The sequence below is a fragment of the Crinia signifera genome, chromosome 4 (assembly GCF_055691185.1).
Source record: "Crinia signifera chromosome 4, ASM5569118v1, whole genome shotgun sequence".
NCBI classification, from domain to species: Eukaryota; Metazoa; Chordata; class Amphibia; order Anura; family Myobatrachidae; genus Crinia; species Crinia signifera.
The window spans coordinates 292413794-292433910 of NC_139220.1; the positions used below are offsets into that span (position 1 = coordinate 292413794).

The 20117-nt window shown below is 43.3% G+C and overlaps 8 protein-coding genes across 8 annotated transcripts; 4 read left to right on the forward strand and 4 right to left on the reverse strand.

Annotated features, from left to right (window-relative positions):
• The first annotated feature begins 2245 nt into the window (after positions 1–2245).
• On the forward strand, positions 2246–2911 carry LOC146072769 (histone H1.01-like). The gene has a single exon (XM_083179961.1). The coding sequence runs from the start codon at positions 2246–2248 to the stop codon at positions 2909–2911; it is 666 nt and encodes a 221-aa protein (XP_083036087.1).
• Positions 2912–4602: 1691 nt separating this feature from the next.
• Positions 4603–4995, forward strand: LOC146073209 (histone H2A type 1). Its single transcript, XM_083180394.1, has one exon. The coding sequence runs from the start codon at positions 4603–4605 to the stop codon at positions 4993–4995; it is 393 nt and encodes a 130-aa protein (XP_083036520.1).
• Positions 4996–5886: 891 nt separating this feature from the next.
• Positions 5887–6297, reverse strand: LOC146072770 (histone H3). The gene has a single exon (XM_083179962.1). The coding sequence runs from the start codon at positions 6295–6297 to the stop codon at positions 5887–5889; it is 411 nt and encodes a 136-aa protein (XP_083036088.1).
• Positions 6298–7980: 1683 nt separating this feature from the next.
• Positions 7981–8292, reverse strand: LOC146073210 (histone H4). Its single transcript, XM_083180396.1, has one exon. It carries the CDS (start codon positions 8290–8292, stop codon positions 7981–7983), a length of 312 nt encoding a protein of 103 aa, XP_083036522.1.
• Positions 8293–11201: 2909 nt separating this feature from the next.
• On the forward strand, positions 11202–11867 carry LOC146072771 (histone H1.01-like). The gene has a single exon (XM_083179963.1). The coding sequence runs from the start codon at positions 11202–11204 to the stop codon at positions 11865–11867; it is 666 nt and encodes a 221-aa protein (XP_083036089.1).
• Positions 11868–13558: 1691 nt separating this feature from the next.
• On the forward strand, positions 13559–13951 carry LOC146073211 (histone H2A type 1). Its single transcript, XM_083180397.1, has one exon. It carries the CDS (start codon positions 13559–13561, stop codon positions 13949–13951), a length of 393 nt encoding a protein of 130 aa, XP_083036523.1.
• Positions 13952–14842: 891 nt separating this feature from the next.
• Positions 14843–15253, reverse strand: LOC146072772 (histone H3). The gene has a single exon (XM_083179964.1). It carries the CDS (start codon positions 15251–15253, stop codon positions 14843–14845), a length of 411 nt encoding a protein of 136 aa, XP_083036090.1.
• A 1693-nt stretch (positions 15254–16946) lies between these two features.
• LOC146073212 (histone H4) lies at positions 16947–17258 on the reverse strand. The gene has a single exon (XM_083180398.1). The coding sequence runs from the start codon at positions 17256–17258 to the stop codon at positions 16947–16949; it is 312 nt and encodes a 103-aa protein (XP_083036524.1).
• Positions 17259–20117: the final 2859 nt, after the last annotated feature.

The window sequence follows — 20117 nt, forward strand, 5'->3', positions numbered from 1 at the left end:
ATCTCTCTCTCTCATTCTCTATCTCTCTCTCATTATTTCATTCTCCATCTCTCTCATTCACTCATTCTATCTCTCTTTCATTCTCTCTCTCTCTCATTCTTTCATTCAGTGTCTGATCTGAAATACACACACACATACTTGTTAATTTGAAAAATGTATACCATGTGTTAAAGATTATTATCATGCCCATGGCTCTTGAAAAGGAGTGCAGGTGGAAAAGTGTTTGGAACTACATGGTCTCAGATGGCAAAGCTTGGGGCCACCGTTCTTTTGCTCTTAAAATGCCATATCCATTAAGTACCCGTCAATTCTAAATATGTATAGTTTTGTTGTGTTTTTTTTAGCAGCGAATGGGATGTTAGCATATGACTGAAATGGGAGGCAGTTGTTCTCTTGCGTATACAAAGGTAGCGGATGATAGACCAGCGCCAGAACATTGACACCAGTCATTATGAAATAACACAATCTTTACAACCCAAACTCCAAATTTAGCGTTACCATTGTCACATGAGTTAGGCTGGTGGCGTGGATTGGGACAGGGTAAGGGAGGGAGAGGCTGCAAAATTTGAAAATACGGTGCGGTTGATTGGAGTTGTAGGCCACAGAGAGGGAGGGTTAATTGGAGGGAGTACAGAAAGTTAGTATACTTACGCTGGTACTGGGGCCTTTGAGATGATTGACTTCGTGCTTTTGCCACCAGTATTATCAGTGCTAAGGTCCCATTACTAAACCGGTAGAAACGTTGAAATACATCAATGTAAAAAAATAAAAATAAAAATAACTATACACAGAATGTAGTATGTATATGTATATATATATATATATATATATATATATATATATATATATATATATATATATATATATATATATATATATATATATATATGTTTCTATTTATAATTTAATTATTAAGTCATTAAACATACATTTATATGGCAAGCATCAGTTGTCATATTGTGAGTGGCATTAGAATTGAAATTCAGCAGAAACAAATCTCCAGGCAGTGCTTGACCATTTGATACTAAAAGGATACAATAAAAAGTTGTATGCAACTGTTGCTATTCTATTGAAACATTGATGGATACAATCTTAGCAAAGAATCACGTTAGACCACAAGCTAGACCTCATTGTTTCTGAGAATGAACTTTAAAGGTTTTCTCAGTGGAAATGTCAATCAGATTAGGTACAGATCTAGAGGAACAGTATATATATATATATATATATATATATATATATATATATATATATATATATATATACATATATATATATATATAGATATATATATATATATACATATATATATATATATAGATATATATATATATAGATATATAGATAGATAGATAGATAGATAGATAGATATTTAATTTAGCAGAATTTGACTTGCTTGAAATTACGTTACTAAATTTGCACTTATCTTACTCTTGTAATAAGGGGGTGGGGTGACAAGAATATATGTATTTTATAGGAATACAGCAGATAGATTAAAATATCAATGCACTTTTTGAGACTTGGTGTGATCTTGTGATGTGAATGAATTGATCTTAATTTAATATAAGGTACCATTGTATTCTTTACATGGGTGCTTATTTATAAGGCACCCCTGTATTTTGCACTTATCCTAGGTCTCTAATCTAAGTAGTGCCACAAAGACAGTAGGCATTTAACTCGAGATTGTAACATTATTGGACTTCATGTTACATTGATTGGTATTCAACAGTGTTTGGAACACGAGGGGGTTTTGCATAAATCCTTTTTTTTTTTTTTTCCAAACTCAGCAAAAAAACATAATAAGAGCTGATTACCTGGACGTTAATCAAATTTTATCAAGCAAAAGGAGAGATTGGGAACATGCTGGGATGATCCAGCCTGGTTCTTGTGAGCTGCCAGTGACTGTGCCTGTTCGGCTTTTCAACTACAAGGCTAGCAACGGTCATACAGGGTTAGGGGAAACCGTGAAGTAGTGGTGTGGTGCTGAGAAGCAGTTCTCTGTCCATCTCATACCTTATTAAAGACTATTTTTCTACACTAGGGAAACACAAGATGTGAGAGCAGTTTGTCCCTTACACTCAGACTTGGAAAGGTTTTACACGTCTGATTATTCGGCCAATGAAGACACAGGACGCTTAACTCCTAGCAGCCAATCACAATACAGCTGCAGTGTATATAAAGTACCCGGGACAGTTGCGCTTGTTTTTACTACTACTGCTGTATTTGTTATTCAGAACAGCTCATTGGAATGGCAGAAACTGCACCCGCCGCCGCTGTCCCTCCAGCAGAGGGCGCAGCCAAGAAGAAGAGGCAGCCGAAGAAAGCTGCTGGAGGAGTTAAGAAAAGCGCCAAGTCTTCTGGACCCAGCGTCTCCGAGCTGATCGTAAAAGCCGTGACAGCCTCTAAGGAGCGCAGTGGGGTTTCTCTTGCTGCCCTGAAGAAGGCTCTGGCTGCCGGAGGCTACGATGTGGAGAAGAACAACACCCGCGTCAAACTGGGTGTGAAAAGCTTGGTGACCAAAGGAACTCTCACCCAGGTGAAAGGCACCGGCGCTTCCGGCTCCTTCAAGCTCAATAAGAAGCAGGCGGAGAGCAAGAAGGTCGCCCAGAAGTCTCTGAAGCCCAAGAAACCTGCCGCAAAGAAAGTGTCCAAATCACCGAAAAAGCCCAAGAAAGCTCCGAGTGCAGCCAAGAGCCCGAAGAAGGTGAAGAAACCCACAAAAGCGGCTGTTGCCAAAAGCCCAAAGAAGCCTAAAGCGGTGAAGCCGAAGAAGGCGGCCGCCAAGAGTCCGGCCAAGAAGGCGGCAAAGCCCAAAGCTGCCAAGAGTCCGTCTAAGAAGGCGGCGAAGCCCAAAGCCGCAAAAAGCCCGGCCAAGAAGGCAGCAAAGCCCAAGAAAGCTGCGGCAAAGAAGTGAGGGAAGAGCCGCCGCATCCTCGCTCCCTTGTTATCCCCCAAAGGCTCTTTTCAGAGCCACCCACCCTCTCTCGGCAGAGCTGTAGGCTATTCATTGTGCTTTGTGAAGGAACCGATTATCCGGAGATATAGTAAAATCGGCAAGTCTCAATGGGCATGCCTTGCACGGGGGACACTTCCTGAGTTGGAAATGTAACATAAAAAGAGCGTGATAAAGTAATGACCCATCCGGGACACTGCTTCTCATTGTGTATGTGTGTTACTGTAGGGAACTGGGAGCCTAAGAAGCAGGGTTTCTGTGACTACCTATACATTAATTCAGCGTAACGGAACCCGATGTCCTAGTAGAATAGAGCTGCGGTAATACTGGAGATGGCATCCCTGTATTGCATGAACAGTGAGATGGAACACATATCTAGGAAAACGTCGATCCTTTACCAAATGTGTTCATCTGAGATCCGGATGTGATGTTAAAGTAACCAAATGCTACAATGTAATGACTTTGCAACATTTTTATCCAACCTCATTTTCTAGGTATGCAGCAACTGCAAGGGAAATATCCCAGCTCTAAGGATTGCTTGTTTTAAGCATCAGGCACATCCGTGATATAAGGGACATAATGATCCTGTCCTACATTTGGTACTAGATTTACAAGCCCTGCAAAAGGAAACCTATAACGCGGAGAAGCAGAATAGAAATGCTTCTTCGTGATACAGTGGATACATTAATAGATACACGATAGCTAAAGGGATTTTCAGAGCAGCTAGTAACTTTATATCTGACTGCATTGTACACTCATCCCGGCATAAGGAGCAAAATATATAGATAAAGACAAACAATCAGGATCCAGACCATGTCTATATATAGCCCTAAACTCGCAGCAGTCAGGACATATTAAAAACAGTTACAGCTCGATTAGAGAGGAGGTGGGTGGCTCTTAGAAGAGCCTTTGTGTTGGTGCGGGTGGAAGGGGAAATTACTTGGCGCTGGTGTACTTGGTGACGGCCTTGGTGCCCTCGGACACGGCGTGCTTGGCCAGCTCTCCTGGCAGCAGCAGGCGTACGGCGGTCTGGATCTCCCTGGAGGTGATGGTGGATCGCTTGTTGTAGTGAGCCAGGCGGGAAGCTTCCCCAGCAATGCGCTCAAAGATATCATTAACGAAGGAGTTCATGATGCCCATAGCCTTGGAGGAGATGCCGGTGTCAGGGTGCACCTGCTTCAGCACCTTGTACACATAAATGGCGTAACTCTCCTTCCTGGTCTTTCTGCGCTTCTTCCCATCTTTCTTCTGGGTCTTGGTCACGGCTTTTTTAGAGCCTTTCTTGGGCGCCGGAGCAGACTTGGCTGGATCAGGCATGGTAAATAATCGCCTCTCAGAGCAGATAGAAAATTCTGTCCTGTGTCTGGAGAGAGCGGCTCTATTTATAGGCAGCTTATGCAAACGAGTCTTCCCCGCTGCTGGTAACACTATTGGCTAGAAGAGATGTAGGCGAAACCCCGCCCGCCATTTGCAGATTGGTCTAGTTTCACAGTCACCAATGCAGATCAGGTTCCAGCACAGACCAATCACAGAGCAAGAACTGGACCCTAATGCGTGTGTATATAAGAGGAGGCGCTGTCTCGTGTGCACAGTATTTAGAGTTCGCTCTGTTTCCTTTTCGTTTAAACTTGTCCACTGAAGATCTTAGCAGCATGTCTGGCAGAGGGAAACAAGGCGGCAAGACCCGGGCTAAGGCCAAGACTCGCTCATCTCGGGCCGGTCTCCAATTTCCAGTTGGTCGCGTTCACCGTCTGCTGAGGAAGGGAAACTATGCGGAGCGTGTGGGTGCCGGTGCCCCGGTCTATCTGGCCGCGGTGCTGGAGTATCTGACGGCTGAGATTCTGGAGCTTGCCGGTAACGCTGCCCGCGACAACAAGAAGACCCGCATTATCCCCCGCCACCTGCAGCTGGCTGTACGCAACGATGAAGAGCTTAACAAGCTGTTGGGTGGAGTGACCATCGCCCAAGGAGGTGTACTGCCCAATATCCAGGCCGTGCTGCTGCCCAAGAAGACCGAGAGCCACAAACCGGCCAAGAGCAAGTAATGTGCTGGCAACTGTCTCCCACCACAGATCCCTTGTCCCTGAAACACCACAAAGGCTCTTCTCAGAGCCACCCACGTCTTCCCATGAGAGCTGTGGATACTACCACTGTTTCTATTGTAGCGTTATCTGGCTAAGCAGCGCTCTTATGATCACATTCCATTCATGCACACGATCGTTCAGCAGCATTGTACACATGTACTAGTAGCCTGAACTGTCATAAAGTCCAACTTCTCACACTTTGGGAGCGCTGGTCTAAATAGATGCTCCCTCTGTACACTGCAAATGAGCTCCCTAGAGGAGTGCAAAGCTGAGCGCTGCAAGTCCACTTTGCACCCTCTCTTTACACTAATAAGCTGGTCCTTCCTAGCGAAGCTCGGCTGTGTGTGCGAGCAAGTGTTTTAGTGCGCTCGGCTCAATAGCAGACCTATATGCTGAAAGAGAAACCACTTTATATGGAAATGTCGTAAGAACAATGTTCCCACAATGAACTAGTCCCTGAAATAGACATATTTCTGATACATGTATTTATTTACAGTTTCTTATATAGCGCAGCAGATTCCGTTGCGCTTTACAATAGTAGACAGTGATAAGACAAACTGGGTAACAACAGACAAACTTGGAGGTAGGAGGGCAATGCTGCAAGCTTACAATCTATAGGGATACATAACGATCCTTTGATGAATTGGGGTCTTACTCATCCCAAAATAAGGGTCAACCGAACAAATGTGAGTAGTTACTTGAAGCTATTCTAGGTGAGGAGCAGAGCGGAGAATTCACCAGCATCCTGTTGCTCGGACATTAATACGTCGTTTATGCTTTAGCTCGTTTAGAACGATTTGGTGGCTCTGAAAAGAGCCTTTGTGGTGTTCTCTGTACACGAGTGCTGAGCATCTATGCCCTCTCCCCTCGGATCCTGCGGGCCAGCTGGATGTCTTTGGGCATGATGGTCACCCTCTTGGCGTGGATAGCGCACAGGTTGGTGTCCTCGAAGAGCCCCACCAGGTAAGCCTCGCTGGCCTCTTGCAGGGCCATGACGGCAGAGCTCTGGAAGCGCAGGTCGGTCTTGAAGTCCTGGGCGATCTCACGCACCAGGCGCTGGAAGGGCAACTTGCGGATCAGCAGCTCTGTGGATTTCTGGTAGCGACGGATCTCTCGGAGGGCAACAGTACCTGGCCTGTAACGATGAGGCTTCTTCACGCCGCCGGTAGCTGGGGCGCTCTTCCGGGCAGCCTTGGTTGCAAGCTGTTTGCGGGGAGCTTTCCCGCCAGTGGACTTACGCGCTGTCTGCTTGGTCCTGGCCATGTTTCACAACAAAGAAACTCTGATGCTGCTGCACAATTAGACTGGAAAAGTGTCTGTAAGACTCGTTTTACACTCCCATTTATACAGAGTGCTGCACACTGATTGGAAGATATGTCTCGTCCACCGATTGGTTTACTATAACCGTTTGGAATTTTCAAATATCCCGCCATTTTCATCTTACAATGTGCCACGTTATAGGATGAAATTATCAGAATACGGATAGATAGATAGATAGATAGATAGATAGATAGATAGATAGATAGATAGATAGATAGATAGATAGATAGATAGATAGATAGATAGATAGATAGATAGATAGAACAAACCACATTAGCCTGATATATATATATATATATATATATATATATATATATATATATATATATATATATATATATATATATATATTTCTTTCTTTTCAGCTAGGGTGAGCAGGGAATCAAACAGTCAGTTTACTTCTAGATCTCCCGTTCATACGTCTACATCGTCTTTACAGGATCACATCTGCAACTATACAAGTTTCATGTATTTCGACGTGATTAGGTCTATTGTGTAATGTTATGATGGCCAATATGTCGGGCAAAATGAAGAGCTATTTTATCTCTATTCGGAGTCTAAATTTTCGTTTTCAGTATCCTAGAGTATAGTAGATACCTCTTCAGATACAGGAGGCTTTATAGTGTCATTTAAGAGAACATGGAACAAAGAGATGGGAGCAACCAAACAAAAAAGTTATGAATAAAACATAACTCTACAGCGACTGGCAAAGTGTAATGCCCCAGAGGGCCTGGCGGCGTGGTTTTACCAGGGCTTGTCCCCGCTGGCAAGTCTGCTCTGCAGGCGACGGCAATTTCTTAGAGCTAGTGCCAGGTGAGCTAGTGTCCAGCGGCAGCAGCACAGTGACAGTGTGGACAGCAGCGCCCTCCGCGCAAGCCTGACTAGTTCCTTCACCGTGAGGCTGGAGAGCTGGATCAGCCTCCCCTCATTTCCCACAGCTACTAGATATGACCCTTTACTACCGACTTGTTTTCTGCCTGGGTGACACCATGATGCCTTATACAGGAGCCGGCAACAAAATAACACTTTGGGATTGACATCAATTAATAACAAAACAAAGACTGCACCTTCTAATTCCCTGATTGCATTATATTAATAGAACATTCCTAATACCAATTCGTTTTACGGCTATTTAAAAGGTGGGTCATCTTTGTATTGGACAGAAGTTCATTTTGAAATGTTCATCGGTGTTTTTAAAAGATATTTTCAGCTATTGAGATACAACGAAATATAATCAATATTGTTTTGATAGAAAGATTAAGGACGTGTCTGCGCCCAGCACTGGGTTCCTTTAGTCATTTTACAGTGGAGATTCCCTTAGGGTTCTCCCATTAGACGGCCACACATCCCCCCCTAGTATTCTAACTATGTGAGCTTAATATATACCAGCGCCCCGTTTACGCTTGAATTATTCGCTTTATGCACCCCACTATAGCTGGGTTTCGTTACACAGAATTACTTGTGGTCACCAATTTACCCTGCCCCAAACAAAGCACACTCCCCGGTGTGGAGTCGGGACACTGTCCCGAGCAGCAATGTAGTGATATTAGCTCTTTTCTAGAATAGATGGGTGGCCCTGAGAAGGACCTTTGTGTGGGTGTGGATATTAGATTGCGCCTCAATAGTTTAACCCCCGAATCCATAGAGTGTGCGGCCCTGGCGCTTGAGAGCATAGACCACGTCCATAGCGGTGACAGTCTTCCTCTTGGCGTGCTCAGTGTAGGTGACGGCGTCCCGGATCACGTTCTCCAGGAAGACCTTCAGAACCCCACGGGTCTCCTCATAGATAAGTCCGGAGATGCGCTTCACACCTCCTCGCCGGGCAAGGCGGCGGATGGCAGGCTTGGTGATCCCCTGGATGTTATCTCGCAACACCTTCCTGTGGCGCTTGGCGCCTCCTTTCCCAAGCCCCTTACCACCTTTGCCTCTGCCAGACATAATGCTTCCTGATGTATGCTAGATACAAAGAGAAAATGTGTGTGCTGTTGCTGCGGTATTGGCATTTTCTTATACTGTGAAAGCGGACCTAGGAGGAAACTGCATGGCTATGAGGGCGGAGTCATCACTAACCCTCCCACATTCGGATCATTGGGTGAACATGCTGAAATGGGGAGACACAAATATCACTTTTAGCCCAACGCTACTGCTGCAAATGTTGGTCTCTTCTACAGGAACTCATCCTGTATACATGCAGTGATTAACTAGCAGATTGTATGTGTCTAATGATATTCGTTTTCCCCACGTCCAATGCTTAGTTGCACGGTGAGAGAAACCAGTAGCAAAATGAAATAAATCTAAATGGCACGTTATTAGTCGTTATTAGTATTTAGTATTGCATTTATTTGCCTAAAACCATCTCTCTTTCTCAATCCATGTCTCTCCCTGACACCTTCTGTTTCTACTCCTTTCTCTCCCGGGTACCCTCTCTCACCTTTAGCTCTCCCTGGCAACCTCTTCTCACTCCTTATATCTACCTGATATCCTGTCTCAGTCTCATCCTCTCTCATATTCTCTCTCTTTCTCATTCTCTCTCTCTCTCATTCTCTCTCTCTCTCATTCTCTCTCTCATTCTTCCATTTGCTCTCTCATTATCTCTCTCATTCTTTCATTATCTCTCTCTCTCATTCTCTATCTCTCTCTCATTATTTCATTCTCCATCTCTCTCATTCACTCATTCTATCTCTCTTTCATTCTCTCTCTCTCTCATTCTTTCATTCAGTGTCTGATCTGAAATACACACACACATACTTGTTAATTTGAAAAATGTATACCATGTGTTAAAGATTATTATCATGCCCATGGCTCTTGAAAAGGAGTGCAGGTGGAAAAGTGTTTGGAACTACATGGTCTCAGATGGCAAAGCTTGGGGCCACCGTTCTTTTGCTCTTAAAATGCCATATCCATTAAGTACCCGTCAATTCTAAATATGTATAGTTTTGTTGTGTTTTTTTTAGCAGCGAATGGGATGTTAGCATATGACTGAAATGGGAGGCAGTTGTTCTCTTGCGTATACAAAGGTAGCGGATGATAGACCAGCGCCAGAACATTGACACCAGTCATTATGAAATAACACAATCTTTACAACCCAAACTCCAAATTTAGCGTTACCATTGTCACATGAGTTAGGCTGGTGGCGTGGATTGGGACAGGGTAAGGGAGGGAGAGGCTGCAAAATTTGAAAATACGGTGCGGTTGATTGGAGTTGTAGGCCACAGAGAGGGAGGGTTAATTGGAGGGAGTACAGAAAGTTAGTATACTTACGCTGGTACTGGGGCCTTTGAGATGATTGACTTCGTGCTTTTGCCACCAGTATTATCAGTGCTAAGGTCCCATTACTAAACCGGTAGAAACGTTGAAATACATCAATGTAAAAAAATAAAAATAAAAATAACTATACACAGAATGTAGTATGTATATGTATATATATATATATATATATATATATATATATATATATATATATATATATATATATATATGTTTCTATTTATAATTTAATTATTAAGTCATTAAACATACATTTATATGGCAAGCATCAGTTGTCATATTGTGAGTGGCATTAGAATTGAAATTCAGCAGAAACAAATCTCCAGGCAGTGCTTGACCATTTGATACTAAAAGGATACAATAAAAAGTTGTATGCAACTGTTGCTATTCTATTGAAACATTGATGGATACAATCTTAGCAAAGAATCAAGTTAGACCACAAGCTAGACCTCATTGTTTCTGAGAATGAACTTTAAAGGTTTTCTCAGTGGAAATGTCAATCAGATTAGGTACAGATCTAGAGGAACAGTATATATATATATATATATATATATATATATATATATATATATATATATATATATATATATACATATATATATATATATAGATATATATATATATATACATATATATATATATATAGATATATATATATAGATATATAGATAGATAGATAGATAGATAGATAGATAGATAGATATTTAATTTAGCAGAATTTGACTTGCTTGAAATTACGTTACTAAATTTGCACTTATCTTACTCTTGTAATAAGGGGGTGGGGTGACAAGAATATATGTATTTTATAGGAATACAGCAGATAGATTAAAATATCAATGCACTTTTTGAGACTTGGTGTGATCTTGTGATGTGAATGAATTGATCTTAATTTAATATAAGGTACCATTGTATTCTTTACATGGGTGCTTATTTATAAGGCACCCCTGTATTTTGCACTTATCCTAGGTCTCTAATCTAAGTAGTGCCACAAAGACAGTAGGCATTTAACTCGAGATTGTAACATTATTGGACTTCATGTTACATTGATTGGTATTCAACAGTGTTTGGAACACGAGGGGGTTTTGCATAAATCCTTTTTTTTTTTTTTTCCAAACTCAGCAAAAAAACATAATAAGAGCTGATTACCTGGACGTTAATCAAATTTTATCAAGCAAAAGGAGAGATTGGGAACATGCTGGGATGATCCAGCCTGGTTCTTGTGAGCTGCCAGTGACTGTGCCTGTTCGGCTTTTCAACTACAAGGCTAGCAACGGTCATACAGGGTTAGGGGAAACCGTGAAGTAGTGGTGTGGTGCTGAGAAGCAGTTCTCTGTCCATCTCATACCTTATTAAAGACTATTTTTCTACACTAGGGAAACACAAGATGTGAGAGCAGTTTGTCCCTTACACTCAGACTTTGAAAGGTTTTACACGTCTGATTATTCGGCCAATGAAGACACAGGACGCTTAACTCCTAGCAGCCAATCACAATACAGCTGCAGTGTATATAAAGTACCCGGGACAGTTGCGCTTGTTTTTACTACTACTGCTGTATTTGTTATTCAGAACAGCTCATTGGAATGGCAGAAACTGCACCCGCCGCCGCTGTCCCTCCAGCAGAGGGCGCAGCCAAGAAGAAGAGGCAGCCGAAGAAAGCTGCTGGAGGAGTTAAGAAAAGCGCCAAGTCTTCTGGACCCAGCGTCTCCGAGCTGATCGTAAAAGCCGTGACAGCCTCTAAGGAGCGCAGTGGGGTTTCTCTTGCTGCCCTGAAGAAGGCTCTGGCTGCCGGAGGCTACGATGTGGAGAAGAACAACACCCGCGTCAAACTGGGTGTGAAAAGCTTGGTGACCAAAGGAACTCTCACCCAGGTGAAAGGCACCGGCGCTTCCGGCTCCTTCAAGCTCAATAAGAAGCAGGCGGAGAGCAAGAAGGTCGCCCAGAAGTCTCTGAAGCCCAAGAAACCTGCCGCAAAGAAAGTGTCCAAATCACCGAAAAAGCCCAAGAAAGCTCCGAGTGCAGCCAAGAGCCCGAAGAAGGTGAAGAAACCCACAAAAGCGGCTGTTGCCAAAAGCCCAAAGAAGCCTAAAGCGGTGAAGCCGAAGAAGGCGGCCGCCAAGAGTCCGGCCAAGAAGGCGGCAAAGCCCAAAGCTGCCAAGAGTCCGTCTAAGAAGGCGGCGAAGCCCAAAGCCGCAAAAAGCCCGGCCAAGAAGGCAGCAAAGCCCAAGAAAGCTGCGGCAAAGAAGTGAGGGAAGAGCCGCCGCATCCTCGCTCCCTTGTTATCCCCCAAAGGCTCTTTTCAGAGCCACCCACCCTCTCTCGGCAGAGCTGTAGGCTATTCATTGTGCTTTGTGAAGGAACCGATTATCCGGAGATATAGTAAAATCGGCAAGTCTCAATGGGCATGCCTTGCACGGGGGACACTTCCTGAGTTGGAAATGTAACATAAAAAGAGCGTGATAAAGTAATGACCCATCCGGGACACTGCTTCTCATTGTGTATGTGTGTTACTGTAGGGAACTGGGAGCCTAAGAAGCAGGGTTTCTGTGACTACCTATACATTAATTCAGCGTAACGGAACCCGATGTCCTAGTAGAATAGAGCTGCGGTAATACTGGAGATGGCATCCCTGTATTGCATGAACAGTGAGATGGAACACATATCTAGGAAAACGTCGATCCTTTACCAAATGTGTTCATCTGAGATCCGGATGTGATGTTAAAGTAACCAAATGCTACAATGTAATGACTTTGCAACATTTTTATCCAACCTCATTTTCTAGGTATGCAGCAACTGCAAGGGAAATATCCCAGCTCTAAGGATTGCTTGTTTTAAGCATCAGGCACATCCGTGATATAAGGGACATAATGATCCTGTCCTACATTTGGTACTAGATTTACAAGCCCTGCAAAAGGAAACCTATAACGCGGAGAAGCAGAATAGAAATGCTTCTTCGTGATACAGTGGATACATTAATAGATACACGATAGCTAAAGGGATTTTCAGAGCAGCTAGTAACTTTATATCTGACTGCATTGTACACTCATCCCGGCATAAGGAGCAAAATATATAGATAAAGACAAACAATCAGGATCCAGACCATGTCTATATATAGCCCTAAACTCGCAGCAGTCAGGACATATTAAAAACAGTTACAGCTCGATTAGAGAGGAGGTGGGTGGCTCTTAGAAGAGCCTTTGTGTTGGTGCGGGTGGAAGGGGAAATTACTTGGCGCTGGTGTACTTGGTGACGGCCTTGGTGCCCTCGGACACGGCGTGCTTGGCCAGCTCTCCTGGCAGCAGCAGGCGTACGGCGGTCTGGATCTCCCTGGAGGTGATGGTGGATCGCTTGTTGTAGTGAGCCAGGCGGGAAGCTTCCCCAGCAATGCGCTCAAAGATATCATTAACGAAGGAGTTCATGATGCCCATAGCCTTGGAGGAGATGCCGGTGTCAGGGTGCACCTGCTTCAGCACCTTGTACACATAAATGGCGTAACTCTCCTTCCTGGTCTTTCTGCGCTTCTTCCCATCTTTCTTCTGGGTCTTGGTCACGGCTTTTTTAGAGCCTTTCTTGGGCGCCGGAGCAGACTTGGCTGGATCAGGCATGGTAAATAATCGCCTCTCAGAGCAGATAGAAAATTCTGTCCTGTGTCTGGAGAGAGCGGCTCTATTTATAGGCAGCTTATGCAAACGAGTCTTCCCCGCTGCTGGTAACACTATTGGCTAGAAGAGATGTAGGCGAAACCCCGCCCGCCATTTGCAGATTGGTCTAGTTTCACAGTCACCAATGCAGATCAGGTTCCAGCACAGACCAATCACAGAGCAAGAACTGGACCCTAATGAGTGTGTATATAAGAGGAGGCGCTGTCTCGTGTGCACAGTATTTAGAGTTCGCTCTGTTTCCTTTTCGTTTAAACTTGTCCACTGAAGATCTTAGCAGCATGTCTGGCAGAGGGAAACAAGGCGGCAAGACCCGGGCTAAGGCCAAGACTCGCTCATCTCGGGCCGGTCTCCAATTTCCAGTTGGTCGCGTTCACCGTCTGCTGAGGAAGGGAAACTATGCGGAGCGTGTGGGTGCCGGTGCCCCGGTCTATCTGGCCGCGGTGCTGGAGTATCTGACGGCTGAGATTCTGGAGCTTGCCGGTAACGCTGCCCGCGACAACAAGAAGACCCGCATTATCCCCCGCCACCTGCAGCTGGCTGTACGCAACGATGAAGAGCTTAACAAGCTGTTGGGTGGAGTGACCATCGCCCAAGGAGGTGTACTGCCCAATATCCAGGCCGTGCTGCTGCCCAAGAAGACCGAGAGCCACAAACCGGCCAAGAGCAAGTAATGTGCTGGCAACTGTCTCCCACCACAGATCCCTTGTCCCTGAAACACCACAAAGGCTCTTCTCAGAGCCACCCACGTCTTCCCATGAGAGCTGTGGATACTACCACTGTTTCTATTGTAGCGTTATCTGGCTAAGCAGCGCTCTTATGATCACATTCCATTCATGCACACGATCGTTCAGCAGCATTGTACACATGTACTAGTAGCCTGAACTGTCATAAAGTCCAACTTCTCACACTTTGGGAGCGCTGGTCTAAATAGATGCTCCCTCTGTACACTGCAAATGAGCTCCCTAGAGGAGTGCAAAGCTGAGCGCTGCAAGTCCACTTTGCACCCTCTCTTTACACTAATAAGCTGGTCCTTCCTAGCGAAGCTCGGCTGTGTGTGCGAGCAAGTGTTTTAGTGCGCTCGGCTCAATAGCAGACCTATATGCTGAAAGAGAAACCACTTTATATGGAAATGTCGTAAGAACAATGTTCCCACAATGAACTAGTCCCTGAAATAGACATATTTCTGATACATGTATTTATTTACAGTTTCTTATATAGCGCAGCAGATTCCGTTGCGCTTTACAATAGTAGACAGTGATAAGACAAACTGGGTAACAACAGACAAACTTGGAGGTAGGAGGGCAATGCTGCAAGCTTACAATCTATAGGGATACATAACGATCCTTTGATGAATTGGGGTCTTACTCATCCCAAAATAAGGGTCAACCGAACAAATGTGAGTAGTTACTTGAAGCTATTCTAGGTGAGGAGCAGAGCGGAGAATTCACCAGCATCCTGTTGCTCGGACATTAATACGTCGTTTATGCTTTAGCTCGTTTAGAACGATTTGGTGGCTCTGAAAAGAGCCTTTGTGGTGTTCTCTGTACACGAGTGCTGAGCATCTATGCCCTCTCCCCTCGGATCCTGCGGGCCAGCTGGATGTCTTTGGGCATGATGGTCACCCTCTTGGCGTGGATAGCGCACAGGTTGGTGTCCTCGAAGAGCCCCACCAGGTAAGCCTCGCTGGCCTCTTGCAGGGCCATGACGGCAGAGCTCTGGAAGCGCAGGTCGGTCTTGAAGTCCTGGGCGATCTCACGCACCAGGCGCTGGAAGGGCAACTTGCGGATCAGCAGCTCTGTGGATTTCTGGTAGCGACGGATCTCTCGGAGGGCAACAGTACCTGGCCTGTAACGATGAGGCTTCTTCACGCCGCCGGTAGCTGGGGCGCTCTTCCGGGCAGCCTTGGTTGCAAGCTGTTTGCGGGGAGCTTTCCCGCCAGTGGACTTACGCGCTGTCTGCTTGGTCCTGGCCATGTTTCACAACAAAGAAACTCTGATGCTGCTGCACAATTAGACTGGAAAAGTGTCTGTAAGACTCGTTTTACACTCCCATTTATACAGAGTGCTGCACACTGATTGGAAGATATGTCTCGTCCACCGATTGGTTTACTATAACCGTTTGGAATTTTCAAATATCCCGCCATTTTCATCTTACAATGTGCCACGTTATAGGATGAAATTATCAGAATACGGATAGATAGATAGATAGATAGATAGATAGATAGATAGATAGATAGATAGATAGATAGATAGATAGATAGATAGATAGATAGATAGAACAAACCACATTAGCCTGATATATATATATATATATATATATATATATATATATATATATATATATATATATATATATATATATATATATATATATATATATATATATATATATTTCTTTCTTTTCAGCTAGGGTGAGCAGGGAATCAAACAGTCAGTTTACTTCTAGATCTCCCGTTCATACGTCTACATCGTCTTTACAGGATCACATCTGCAACTATACAAGTTTCATGTATTTCGACGTGATTAGGTCTATTGTGTAATGTTATGATGGCCAATATGTCGGGCAAAATGAAGAGCTATTTTATCTCTATTCGGAGTCTAAATTTTCGTTTTCAGTATCCTAGAGTATAGTAGATACCTCTTCAGATACAGGAGGCTTTATAGTGTCTTTTAAGAGAACATGGAACAAAGAGATGGGAGCAACCAAACAAAAAAGTTATGAATAAAACATAACTCTACAGCGACTGGCAAAGTGTAATGCCCCAGAGGGCCTGGCGGCGTGGTTTTACCAGGGCTTGTCCCCGCTGGCAAGTCTGCTCTGCAGGCGACGGCAATTTCTTAGAGCTAGTGCCAGGTGAGCTAGTGTCCAGCGGCAGCAGCACAGTGACAGTGTGGACAGCAGCGCCCTCCGCGCAAGCCTGACTAGTTCCTTCACCGTGAGGCTGGAGAGCTGGATCAGCCTCCCCTCATTTCCCACAGCTACTAGATATGACCCTTTACTACCGACTTGTTTTCTGCCTGGGTGACACCATGATGCCTTATACAGGAGCCGGCAACAAAATAACACTTTGGGATTGACATCAATTAATAACAAAACAAAGACTGCACCTTCTAATTCCCTGATTGCATTATATTAATAGAACATTCCTAATACCAATTCGTTTTACGGCTATTTAAAAGGTGGGTCATCTTTGTATTGGACAGAAGTTCATTTTGAAATGTTCATCGGTGTTTTTAAAAGATATTTTCAGCTATTGAGATACAACGAAATATAATCAATATTGTTTTGATAGAAAGATTAAGGACGTGTCTGCGCCCAGCACTGGGTTCCTTTAGTCATTTTACAGTGGAGATTCCCTTAGGGTTCTCCCATTAGACGGCCACACATCCCCCCCTAGTATTCTAACTATGTGAGCTTAATATATACCAGCGCCCCGTTTACGCTTGAATTATTCGCTTTATGCACCCCACTATAGCTGGGTTTCGTTACACAGAATTACTTGTGGTCACCAATTTACCCTGCCCCAAACAAAGCACACTCCCCGGTGTGGAGTCGGGACACTGTCCCGAGCAGCAATGTAGTGATATTAGCTCTTTTCTAGAATAGATGGGTGGCCCTGAGAAGGACCTTTGTGTGGGTGTGGATATTAGATTGCGCCTCAATAGTTTAACCCCCGAATCCATAGAGTGTGCGGCCCTGGCGCTTGAGAGCATAGACCACGTCCATAGCGGTGACAGTCTTCCTCTTGGCGTGCTCAGTGTAGGTGACGGCGTCCCGGATCACGTTCTCCAGGAAGACCTTCAGAACCCCACGGGTCTCCTCATAGATAAGTCCGGAGATGCGCTTCACACCTCCTCGCCGGGCAAGGCGGCGGATGGCAGGCTTGGTGATCCCCTGGATGTTATCTCGCAACACCTTCCTGTGGCGCTTGGCGCCTCCTTTCCCAAGCCCCTTACCACCTTTGCCTCTGCCAGACATAATGCTTCCTGATGTATGCTAGATACAAAGAGAAAATGTGTGTGCTGTTGCTGCGGTATTGGCATTTTCTTATACTGTGAAAGCGGACCTAGGAGGAAACTGCATGGCTATGAGGGCGGAGTCATCACTAACCCTCCCACATTCGGATCATTGGGTGAACATGCTGAAATGGGGAGACACAAATATCACTTTTAGCCCAACGCTACTGCTGCAAATGTTGGTCTCTTCTACAGGAACTCATCCTGTATACATGCAGTGATTAACTAGCAGATTGTATGTGTCTAATGATATTCGTTTTCCCCACGTCCAATGCTTAGTTGCACGGTGAGAGAAACCAGTAGCAAAATGAAATAAATCTAAATGGCACGTTATTAGTCGTTATTAGTATTTAGTATTGCATTTATTTGCCTAAAACCATCTCTCTTTCTCAATCCATGTCTCTCCCTGACACCTTCTGTTTCTACTCCTTTCTCTCCCGGGTACCCTCTCTCACCTTTAGCTCTCCCTGGCAACCTCTTCTCACTCCTTATATCTACCTGATATCCTGTCTCAGTCTCATCCTCTCTCATTCTCTCTCTCATTCTCTCTCTTTCTCATTCTCTCTCTCTCTCATTCTCTCTCTCTCTCATTCTCTCTCTCATTCTTCCATTTGCTCTCTCATTATCTCTCTCATTCTTTCATTATCTCTCTCTCTCATTCTCTATCTCTCTCTCATTATTTCATTCTCCATCTCTCTCATTCACTCATTCTATCTCTCTTTCATTCTCTCTCTCTCTCATTCTTTCATTCAGTGTCTGATCTGAAATACACACACACATACTTGTTAATTTGAAAAATGTATACCATGTGTTAAAGATTATTATCATGCCCATGGCTCTTGAAAAGGAGTGCAGGTGGAAAAGTGTTTGGAACTACATGGTCTCAGATGGCAAAGCTTGGGGCCACCGTTCTTTTGCTCTTAAAATGCCATATCCATTAAGTACCCGTCAATTCTAAATATGTATAGTTTTGTTGTGTTTTTTTTAGCAGCGAATGGGATGTTAGCATATGACTGAAATGGGAGGCAGTTGTTCTCTTGCGTATACAAAGGTAGCGGATGATAGACCAGCGCCAGAACATTGACACCAGTCATTATGAAATAACACAATCTTTACAACCCAAACTCCAAATTTAGCGTTACCATTGTCACATGAGTTAGGCTGGTGGCGTGGATTGGGACAGGGTAAGGGAGGGAGAGGCTGCAAAATTTGAAAATACGGTGCGGTTGATTGGAGTTGTAGGCCACAGAGAGGGAGGGTTAATTGGAGGGAGTACAGAAAGTTAGTATACTTACGCTGGTACTGGGGCCTTTGAGATGATTGACTTCGTGCTTTTGCCACCAGTATTATCAGTGCTAAGGTCCCATTACTAAACCGGTAGAAACGTTGAAATACATCAATGTAAAAAAATAAAAATAAAAATAACTATACACAGAATGTAGTATGTATATGTATATATATATATATATATATATATATATATATATATATATATATATATATATATATGTTTCTATTTATAATTTAATTATTAAGTCATTAAACATACATTTATATGGCAAGCATCAGTTGTCATATTGTGAGTGGCATTAGAATTGAAATTCAGCAGAAACAAATCTCCAGGCAGTGCTTGACCATTTGATACTAAAAGGATACAATAAAAAGTTGTATGCAACTGTTGCTATTCTATTGAAACATTGATGGATACAATCTTAGCAAAGAATCAAGTTAGACCACAAGCTAGACCTCATTGTTTCTGAGAATGAACTTTAAAGGTTTTCTCAGTGGAAATGTCAATCAGATTAGGTACAGATCTAGAGGAACAGTATATATATATATATATATATATATATATATATATATATATATATATATATATATATATATATATATATATATATATATATATATATATATATACATATATATATATATATATAGATATATATATATATATACATATATATATATATATAGATATATATATATAGATATATAGATAGATAGATAGATAGATAGATAGATAGATAGATAGATAGATAGATATTTAATTTAGCAGAATTTGACTTGCTTGAAATTACGTTACTAAATTTGCACTTATCTTACTCTTGTAATAAGGGGGTGGGGTGACAAGAATATATGTATTTTATAGGAATACAGCAGATAGATTAAAATATCAATGCACTTTTTGAGACTTGGTGTGATCTTGTGATGTGAATGAATTGATCTTAATTTAATATAAGGTACCATTGTATTCTTTACATGGGTGCTTATTTATAAGGCACCCCTGTATTTTGCACTTATCCTAGGTCTCTAATCTAAGTAGTGCCACAAAGACAGTAGGCATTTAACTCGAGATTGTAACATTATTGGACTTCATGTTACATTGATTGGTATTCAACAGTGTTTGGAACACGAGGGGGTTTTGCATAAATCCTTTTTTTTTTTTTTTCCAAACTCAGCAAAAAAACATAATAAGAGCTGATTACCTGGACGTTAATCAAATTTTATCAAGCAAAAGGAGAGATTGGGAACATGCTGGGATGATCCAGCCTGGTTCTTGTGAGCTGCCAGTGACTGTGCCTGTTCGGCTTTTCAACTACAAGGCTAGCAACGGTCATACAGGGTTAGGGGAAACCGTGAAGTAGTGGTGTGGTGCTGAGAAGCAGTTCTCTGTCCATCTCATACCTTATTAAAGACTATTTTTCTACACTAGGGAAACACAAGATGTGAGAGCAGTTTGTCCCTTACACTCAGACTTGGAAAGGTTTTACACGTCTGATTATTCGGCCAATGAAGACACAGGACGCTTAACTCCTAG

What these genes read in the sequence shown, in the direction of transcription:
- LOC146073209 (XM_083180394.1), top strand. Translation starts at nt 4,603, where the DNA reads ATGTCTGGCAGAGGGAAACAAGGCGGCAAGACCCGGGCTAAGGCCAAG.
- LOC146073212 (XM_083180398.1), bottom strand. Translation starts at nt 17,258, where the DNA reads ATGTCTGGCAGAGGCAAAGGTGGTAAGGGGCTTGGGAAAGGAGGCGCC.
- LOC146072769 (XM_083179961.1), top strand. Translation starts at nt 2,246, where the DNA reads ATGGCAGAAACTGCACCCGCCGCCGCTGTCCCTCCAGCAGAGGGCGCA.
- LOC146073210 (XM_083180396.1), bottom strand. Translation starts at nt 8,292, where the DNA reads ATGTCTGGCAGAGGCAAAGGTGGTAAGGGGCTTGGGAAAGGAGGCGCC.
- LOC146072770 (XM_083179962.1), bottom strand. Translation starts at nt 6,297, where the DNA reads ATGGCCAGGACCAAGCAGACAGCGCGTAAGTCCACTGGCGGGAAAGCT.
- LOC146072771 (XM_083179963.1), top strand. Translation starts at nt 11,202, where the DNA reads ATGGCAGAAACTGCACCCGCCGCCGCTGTCCCTCCAGCAGAGGGCGCA.
- LOC146073211 (XM_083180397.1), top strand. Translation starts at nt 13,559, where the DNA reads ATGTCTGGCAGAGGGAAACAAGGCGGCAAGACCCGGGCTAAGGCCAAG.
- LOC146072772 (XM_083179964.1), bottom strand. Translation starts at nt 15,253, where the DNA reads ATGGCCAGGACCAAGCAGACAGCGCGTAAGTCCACTGGCGGGAAAGCT.